Here is a 9,981-nt window from a genome sequence, read left to right on the forward strand (position 1 = left end):
ATTAATTGCCCAAAAATTGACCAAGACAGAAAGAGCATATAAGTTCATTATTTTGGGTGTCAAGGTAATGTAGTTTGCCGTTTCCTTGATGAAATTGGTAAGGAATTGAAAATTTGCTCTACCAACTTGATGGTATGACAGAGAGAGCGCAATATTTAACTCCTTTGAGTCAAAGCAATGTGGTTAGCAGGTTCCCTGATACAATATGAAGATTTTTCTCTATACCAACTTAACCAAAATTGGAGTATGACAAAAAAATTAATTTCTGTGTATTATGTCACTTTTTTTTCCGTTTTTCCGACAAAATTACAGATTACAACAGATTACAGTAATTGACAGTCTTGTCTCTAATGTCTCGTATGTCCGTAAAAAACGCTGAACCGTACACCACGAATTTAATGTAACGGAATTTCAAATTACATTTTACTAGTACGTTCTTCCATCCGATTGTAGTTCTGCAACAATATTCTAGGTAATCAGAAATAAAAACGTACACATCTCACCTCCTCCGCTTGCTCGAAAAGAGCCTTTGCCATACCGGTTTGCGAAACCATCTGATAAAATGCCCCGCTTGGATTTTGTAGAAGAATGTGTGGATGACCAAATTCACTTACAGTACCTTCATGTATGACCATGATTTTATCCGAGTCTATGATGGTATTTAATCTGTGTGCGATTGTCAGTACTGTGCATTGGGAAAATTGCTTCCGAATGGTCTTTTGGATGAGCGAGTCGGTGCAGGGATCCACATTCGCGGTGGCCTCGTCAATTACCAGCAGCTTATTATAATTTAAAATTGCACGGGCTAAACAAATGAGTTGTCGCTGACCTACACTCAAGTTTGAACCTTCCGCCGACACCAAAGAGTTTAAGCCTAAAATCAAGAGGGCCATTACGGTAATAGTCGTGGAATTAACCTTCTTTTTACCAAAACCTAAATCTTCAATTACTTTTTTTAATTCCACGTCCTCCAGTGATTTCCACAGGGCGTCATCTGTATACTTGTCAAGCGGATCAAGATTTCTTCGAAGAGTACCTAGGAAGAGGACTGGTTCTTGAGGTATTATGGATAACTTGGATCGAAAATCTTGTAAGTTCATTTCTTTAACGTCGAGTCCGTCAATCGTAATTAATCCACTAGTATCGGCGAGTTGAAAGAGTGCATTGATGAGTGATGACTTTCCTGCACCAGTTCTGCCAACTATCCCCACTTTGTCTAGTGGTTCGATTGTGAATGACAAATTTTTCAGTACAGGGGGCTCATCGGGGAAATAGTACAGGTTCACATTAACAAATTCGATTTTACCGCTACTGGGCCAAGTGTCTGGGGGTACACCTTCTGAAGCTCGTTCGTGTTCTATATCATTATATTCCAGTATTCGTTCCACTGCAATCATTTGGTTTTCCATTTCCACGTTTTGTCGCGTTGCCCACTGGAACAGATTTACAAAACCTAATGCTTGAGTGATTACCAAACCGACCGTTGCCCCATGTATAACTGAAAGTTATCCTGTAATTCGCTATTACTCTGCATACTAGCTACGTACAGCTTACGAAGTACATGCTACCGAATATAATTGTGCACACGAAAATTAAACAAACTACGTCTAAGTAATATCCAAAAGCCTGCGAAGACGATATGAATAAAAACCATGCAGCACTGTGCAAGTCTTGATGTTTGTCAAATTCGTCTATCAATTTAGACTCAGCTGTAAATGCGCGAATTGTAGTTAATCCTTGAATAGATGAATTAATGTGTCCAAAAACTGAACTTTTGGCTGTAACAAACAACGATGATCCTAATATGTTGCAATTTACCATCAATACTTACTAATTCCTTCCAAACGCTTGGCTTTCCGGCTAGTCAGCAGGTACAAAGAAGCTAGTGATAAGAAAAGGAAAATTAATACTGCAATTGGAACCAAAAACCAGGGAGTAGCAGACGAAATAACGATAATCGTTCCAATTAACGTAAAGATCATATGTATCGCGTGCATGGTTATGCTTGGTAACGTGTCATCGATCGTTCCCATATCCTTTGAAAAGCGATTTAAAATCCTCCCGGACGAGTTCAGATTAAAGAATCTCATTGTTCCCCTGAGGATACTATTAAACATATTATAGTGTAGTCTTGTTGATGATCTCACGCATAGTATGACAAAAGAGAGATTGCGAGTAATTGCCACGATTATGACCAGAATAATAATTCCCGTGTAACTGTATATGTAGGTTGATCTAGAAAAATTCCAAAAGTCTCTGGTAGTTTCGTTGCTGGGGTAGTTTTCGTATCGATCGGAACTTTTTTCAGCGGTAATCACCCTGCGAACAAAAGGGATTAAAGCTACCGTCGCAAAATCTAAGGACTCTTACCAGTGCGCCATAAAAACTTCCGAAAAGCTTATAATGGATTGCAAAACTACAAATAACGATAATACAAAAACCACAACAAGCAAATGTGATCCGGCGCATATGTACTTTCTGTAAACATGTCTCGAAATAGCACCCGTCGATTTGTTTTCATCGGTACTGGTGATCAGTTTATGGACACTTAGTGGTTTTACAACGTTTGACTTTGTCAATGCCTTTTCTTCTTCCTTGCCGTGGAGTTGGAGAAGTTTGGCAAATTCTAAGCCAGACTCTTGCAGTTTGGAAAATGTATCCTGTGCTTTCACGCGGCCGTTCTCCAGAATTATAATGCTGTCTACGTCTTGCAAAAGTTGCAGATGATTCGTCACGAGGATGACAGTCTTTTTTTGCAAGAAGTCAGTAATGCAGTTTTTGAATATTTCTCGTCCAACTTCTGCGTCTACTGCTGCTAGAGGGTCATCCAGTAAATAAATGTCCGCGTCCCGATAAATAGCTCTTGCTAAACTGATTCTGGCACGTTGCCCTCCACTTAAAGTAATACCTCGTTCACCGACAATAGTCATATCTGCATTTTCGAATTGCGCAAAGTCCGTTTTCAAGGAACATTTACTGATAACATTTTCATAACGCTCTTTCGAGTATGGATGATTAAATAAAATGTTTTGTCGAATCGTACCATTGAATACCCATGGATCCTGAGACGCATAACTTAAACTACCATGTATTTGCAGGCGACCTTCTGCTAGTGGCAGTTCTTGCAGCAAAAGTTGCAATGTGCTGCTCTTACCGCTCCCCACCGGACCAATTATGGCAACAGTTGCACGGGGCTTTATTTTAATGTTAACGTCTTTCAATTCAAAGCTCGTGGGTGATTCGTTCCATCTGGCTAAGCCATTTTGAATGAAAATTACATCTTTGGTCTGTACTGTTTGATTTGAATTCTGATTCATGAGAGAAACCGGCATCCTTTCTTCAAGACTTAAAAATCGATTCAGTCGTTTGAAAACAACAGTAATTTCCGCCGTTTGGAATGCAGCTTGTGGGAAGATAGTGCAAGCACTTTTACGAAGAATTCCAAAATAGGAGATCAAAACATAGATCTTCTTTGCTGTCACACTTTCGTTAAGTGCAATGCAAGCTAGAACCGAGACCAGGAGGCAGAGTAGAGGCGAAATTGGGTTCATAGCCAAAACAGCGATTCGTACACAGGACGCTGCTTTGATTAACTTAATTTCATGTCTACAAAAAGAGAGGTTTACAGGTGAGATGGGCAATCGCGACCTTACCTTCGTGCAGTTGATACAAATTTGGCAAACGGTTTTTCCCAAGCGTACATCTTTACAAGTTGTATACCAGATATGATCTCATTCATCAAACGTATCCTTTCGTCTGTTTTTTGTGTAGCTTTGATACGCAATTTTGCAACAATTTTTGAAGAGAATACTGTAACAGTGCTCTACTTTTATACCTACTCCCAATTTCTGATATTGCAAGCTAGGAAAAGCATACCATTAACACAGAATGTACAGAAGAAAAAGGGACTATACAAATGTACAACCTAAGTATGTGATATATGCGACATATTAACGTTTCAAACTCCAAAATTCTAAAACAATCAACCTGAAGGGGTTTAATTGTCATCTTAGCAAATCAATAGTAGATATACATTAGAGTAGTATGCTGTAAATTGTTAACGATTTACTAGCTTGCAAAATATCGCGAATTGTGACTTTTCTTACATTGTATAGGTATGTAGAAAATTATAACAGCTACCCCACAAATTGCCGAAATTCCCACCTCTTTGTACATGAGGTACGATCCAATAATCACTTGTAAAGGAGTAGTGAGAAGATAGGTTGAGAATTGACAGAACACGTCAAATCGGGCGACATCATTCGAGGCCAAGTTTATCATTTGACCAACGGTCGTCTTTCCCAGACCTGTTTTACTTAATCGAATTGCTTTTCGGTAAATCAGAGACGTACACGCCACCCTTACTTTCATTCCTATCTCCATATATCGCAAAGTGGTAGGTGTTGTCGTCAAACATGAAAATGCGGTGCATAATATCAAACCTATTGCATATAAATAGGATTTGGACCGCTGTGACGAATAATATCCTAAAAGTTCACCTAACAAAATAGGCTGTGACAGTCTGAAATACTCAACTGTCAGTAATCGTAGATACGCCCGTTACGTATACCTTACACTGCTCCCAATTCGGCGAGCATTGTCACAATTAGGTTCCCCGTTATCTGTACACCGAACATTTTCAAAAGTACTCTTGCAAGAGAAGGTTTTCTGTTCCATTTTAAAGCTTTAGCGGTCTCTAATCGCCACAGTTCCTCAATTTGGTCTCCTAGTCGTTTCGAGTTGTGAGAAGAAAGTGTTTTATGCAAATCTGATACTTCTAATTCTGTTTTTCGGTTTTTCAGAAATACGGGCCATGCGTACCTAAAAAAATTTGTGAATTTGTCTCCATAGAAATTAAATACATATCAGATAGAGCTAACGGAAAAATGAAAAACTGGCCCTTAGTAGATAATCGCTAGTATAGCTGACGCCAAATTAAGTTGGGTATGACTCATTCTTAAAATTGTACGGATTAAGATTCAAGCAACGTCAGTCGTATCTAAATCGACGTTTAGGGAACTGTTACTATTTATAGTAGTGAATTATTAAAATAGAAGAAATGGTTGTTATAATTATCTCCACTTATTTGAACCTATACTTAATGTAGGTAAACACACCGATCCTCTGCATTCATTTATAACATGCATTTCAGGCAGAAAACTGGCAAATCAAATGCGTTATTCTAAAATGTTGAACATTAGCTACGAGCAAGGTTTCACAATATCGTATACAGTCCTCTTCTTTCGGCAAAGGTGATTTCGTAACGAGACATCTGTATCTGTACATATCGTGCTTCAGCTTATGAGATTATGTCAAGAAGAAGTCAAAAACAATTTCGTTATACTTATAACAGATGTTCAGTTCTAGTTTAGATGCTACAAGATAATTATAAAGTTACGTCAATGGTTTTCACAATTTCATATGCAAGTTGTTACAATTTACCGATTAAACTCTCCACAAGTGCAAAGTAGTTTTTTAAAAAAACTGTTTCTTGATGTATTGAAGTAAAAACGTAAAAATAAATGTTAATCAGGTAAACACGAAATGACAGAAGAAAAGCTGAGGAATGCGCGACATACGTTTTAGACCGCCCGTGTGAATTGTACAGCAGACTCAAGTTACGAATTTCTATCCTTCTCTAGCAACCGTCAATCTGTGTGAGAGGCACCGTTCCATACGCTAATTATTGCAATACATAGCGATGAGTCATACCCAACTTAATTTGGCGTCAACTATACCTAATCGGATTTCACGGCCAGAGGCTTGCCAAGGAAACTTAAGTAAGGCATAATTTTCGGTTTCACAAGTTGTAAATGTATATGTGATAAAGATTAGTGTACAGGATCCCCTCTTTCGTTTTTTCACTAAGATTTCGAGCATACAATTTTTTTCATGTCTGATATTTTAGGGAGCGAACCTTCATATTTCGATACGGTAGGATTATAAAAAAGCGGAAATTTGGGCCCTTTTGGGCAAACGACTCCCTTATAATCACCTTGCTTCTCATATTCATTATTACTATAAGCATTGAATTTATAACTATAAATTCAATGCTATAAGCACTGTTGGTAAGAATGCGCAAGAATACACTTGATCTTTCAATAAAAAATTAATTTTTTATTCAATGACTTGATGTAATAAATAGTGTAAGGGGATAATAAAGGTGAAGCCCTTTCAAATGAGCCCTATATCGCCCAAATCGGTTTAGTGGTGTACAAGGAGTACGTGTGACGGAATACACTAAAAAGCTTTTCGTTCCTATTTCCAACCAACTGCCTCAACTTATTGTAATGACCTCCTCTATCAATTCGTTACTGCTATATTCTGTATTTCTAGACGAAAAAATATTATTGTCCAGCTTTCCGTTTTTTTCGTTACATGTACCTACCCAATCTATGCAAACCTGTAACCTTACCTTATCCTTATAATCATGAAATCATAATATAGTACCTACTCTTAGCTGGGTTTTTTAGATCGGTGGTAATCCCACTGGTGTCTCATGTGTTTCGGATACTCAATGTCCAGCTCTTGACACATAATAACGGACGTAATTCAAATAATTCTAATAGAAACGAGAAGTCAAATCAAGACTTGAATTTTGAACTTGCTATGGAAAGTTTCTTGTACTTAATTGGGTCATTAGTGGAAAGCTTTTGGTGGAAATAATCGAGAGATTGAACTTGGTGCTTCAACATGTTGTGTAATGTCTAGTTAGAGATGCCGTCAATAAATTACGCAGGTTTTGGACCCCCATTATCCGTTATGTGTATTGAAAACGTTGCCTCTTCCAGTGTTTTTTTATCCCGTCGATTTCTATTCCGGAATATTTTGTGTGAATAATCTTCGTGCTTAACAATGTAATTGTAAAGTCAGGGAAAAACAGCTCTTTTGCTTCATCAGTTTGAATTTAAATAATGTATAAATTCTCTAAGTAATCGCGATAGTCAGACTGGGTTCTCCAGTACAGAAGTTGATGCATAATGCATGAAGATCTTAGTAGCACATGTCAACACAAATTAGTATTAAACTTTTAGCATGCTTTGAATGTTATTACAAACCAGGGGGTAAACACCAGGGGAAGTAATTGTACAGAATGGAGGAAGTTATGAGGAAGTACAGGGAAGTACGGGGAAGTAACGAGGAAGTACTAATTTGTTCATATGATGCGTAATGTGACAGAAGGTGACCGGAGAGGTAAAATCTGGTAAACACTTAAAAAGTAATAAAGTAGTTATTTCTGAGTGCATAAATCCCGCCTCGTTCCAAAAAAGTCAACACCTATGATTGTGATTATCTATATAGATAGGTACCTAAAATCAAAACCTGTTGTTTCACTACTAGCGTCTGATAACATAATTATTAACCTTTTTTCCACTTGTAAAGCAGGCTTTCTCGCCAGTTGTTCAAAGTAGTTAATAATGTGGTCATTATTAACCAGTAGTCAATAATGAGAACTGTCACACTGTCAATTTTAGAAATCACAACCTGAAATTTCGCTCAATAAACGTTCAGATAAGTTCTCTAAAATGAATAATTGCCACCATCCCCCATTTCAAGAGAAATTACATACAATTATCACATTTCGAAAAAATTCGAACGAAACTACTCTTTGAAAATATCTCAATAGCAGAAGAAAATACGGCCTCCTTGACTGTTACTTCCACCCACGTAATTGACATATTAAATTAATAAACCAAAAATTCTGTTCAACCGTTCACTTTTTTAACAATATAGATCTGTTAATTTAGAGGACTTCAAGCACTATGCGATCAAAAATGAGTTGCTGTCGAGTCGCCTTTGGAATTTTTGTTTACATGGTAAATCGTACTTAACTTGAATTTCCAAAGGCGACTCGATAGTAACTCATTTTGGATCGCCCGTTACTAGTAGTGGAAGAAGTAGTATACAGGATGTCTTAAATTGAGTAGATACCTTACATGGCCATCTTTGTTATTATTATACTTACAGATTTGGTTAAATTGGAACAGTTGTATAGTTTTTGATGCTAATGGATATTCCGATTCCGATGCGAGATTTTGAAAAAATAAATGGTTTCGTAGGTAATTGATAAAAAATGAAAAATCGCCATTTTTAAAAAATTCAAATATTTTAGTAACAAACAGAGCTAGCTAGCGAGACAACTAACGAACGAATTTGGTTTCAATCACAATCGGCCATGGAATTATTGCCATAAGAAATACATTGTAAACTTCGAGGCAAAAATGCAAAGTTGATTACCAAATGAATTACTAAGTGTTTAGTATCACTGGTTTTGTAATTTTTTCTCTATGGAGTGACTTAAAAATCCAATATGGCGTCCATTCAAAACAAGGAAGTTGATGTCAATATCTCGAAAACCGCCATTTTGAAAAAAAATTCTATTGAATATCCGTTGAATTTATCCGATCGAATCTTGCAACTTTTATTTGAAACGATTTTGACATTTTTCCAATTATCTACTACGAAACGAATTATTTTTTTCAAAATATCGCATCGGAATATGCATCAACATCAAAGACTACACGTAAACTTTGCCAATTTAACCGACTTTGTAAGTATAATAATAACAAAGATAGCCATGTTATCCTACTCAATTTAAGACACCACGATAGAGAAGTCTGTTACGCACCTTACATCCCTCGGCGCAAGCGCCTCGGAGTGTAATCTTCGTGCTTAGGCAATAATACTAGACTTCTCTACCTTGGTATATAATGTACTATTACATAATCACATAAAATATCAATAATATCAACCCCTAACCTAATAATGATTTAAACAGAAATTTTGAAAAATCTTGAATACCTTGAAAACCTTTGATGCTGGGTATAGGGAAATGTGGCATCAAACGACGTAGATCTTCATGTAGATGACGGAAATAAAATATAGGGTGTTCTATTTAAAAGCTATCCACATCCGTTAAAACTGGAAGTGACACAATGATGATAATATTTTCTTTCGATAGATCATGGAAAAATATATTAGTATGCACATTTTCAGATTTCAATTATTAATGGGAGTCGGAATACTTTTAGGTAACGGTTTGCGTGATTACCGATAAATTAGTATCCATCTATAAATTATTGTTCCGTACATATGTTTTCATTATAAAATTTTGGAATAAATGCTGGCAGGACAATTATTTATGTCTTAATTTCTTTCATATTAAAAATTCTTTCAAACCTCATGTAAATACAAAGGTAAATATTAAATAGGTAAGTGTGAAAATAAATAATGATTAACACTTATCTAATTTTTCATTTCATGTATAGTATGCATTTCACATCCATTCGCATTTCGCATATAATGCATTTTCGTGGACACGTTATAAGCGTTACTACGTATAACACTCAAGAAGCAAATCTAAAGTCTATATCAATGTCTACTTACAGTAGAATTTCGGGAAAGTACAAGGGAAGTTTGGGGGAAGTACAAGGAAGTACTGAGAAGTACGGGGAAGTATGAGGAAGTATAAAGGGAAGTACGGGGAAGTATAGGGAAGTTAAGAGACTTCCCCCGAAGGGGAAGTATTGTACAAATTTTAGGTCTAGTGATTACCCCCTGTTACAAACTCATTGACCATTTACTTAGTTAAATTAGAAACGCAACTTTAAGCACTTACCAAAACGTTAAAATTGAGATTATATTTGCATTTTCTCTAGGGTGCAGGTTATCACTTTTGTACAGTTCGGAATCCATATCAGGTAAGGAAAGAGCACCTATACTACATACCTAACAATTTAGAAAATAGCAATCTTGTATGTCTGTCTGGCTGTATTATACCTAGCGATTTTCTCAAAACATTCCCCACTATAATGCTTTCGAGACAAGACAATGGAATTTCCTTGAACGTCAATAACAGAAAACAATTCATCAATACAGAAATTTGCTTACAATGAAGTAATTAAACGGCATAGGTACCCAATTAAGCTTTAGTATCTATGTAGTATGTTTTTTTGACTATTCCCATTTCTGCTAGGTATA

At 36.5% G+C, this 9,981-nt stretch overlaps 1 protein-coding gene across 3 annotated transcripts; it reads right to left on the bottom strand.

The window, feature by feature from the left end:
- Positions 1-247: 247 nt before the first annotated feature.
- On the bottom strand, positions 248-9,980 carry LOC116171376 (multidrug resistance-associated protein 4-like). 3 transcript variants are annotated; one of them, XM_031488169.1, is made up of 12 exons: positions 9,892-9,980; positions 9,781-9,841; positions 9,620-9,729; positions 4,576-4,821; positions 4,107-4,522; positions 3,654-3,810; positions 2,371-3,606; positions 1,832-2,319; positions 1,548-1,778; positions 929-1,498; positions 504-874; positions 248-455 (listed from the first exon to the last, which is right to left on the bottom strand). In XM_031488169.1, the coding sequence occupies exons 3-12, from the start codon at positions 9,694-9,696 to the stop codon at positions 417-419; spliced, it is 3,831 nt and encodes a 1,276-aa protein (XP_031344029.1). In that variant the 5' UTR covers positions 9,697-9,729; positions 9,781-9,841; positions 9,892-9,980; the 3' UTR covers positions 248-416. The 3 variants fall into 3 exon arrangements, with proteins under 3 accessions (XP_031344029.1, XP_031344030.1, XP_031344031.1); XM_031488170.1 differs by having other exon boundaries at positions 9,781-9,901; XM_031488171.1 differs by lacking the exons at positions 9,620-9,729; positions 9,781-9,841; positions 9,892-9,980 and having other exon boundaries at positions 4,571-4,814.
- Position 9,981: the final 1 nt, after the last annotated feature.

Source organism: Photinus pyralis, unplaced genomic scaffold, assembly GCF_008802855.1.
Source record: "Photinus pyralis isolate 1611_PpyrPB1 unplaced genomic scaffold, Ppyr1.3 Ppyr1.4_LG5, whole genome shotgun sequence".
In the NCBI taxonomy this organism is placed as follows: Eukaryota; Metazoa; Arthropoda; class Insecta; order Coleoptera; family Lampyridae; genus Photinus; species Photinus pyralis.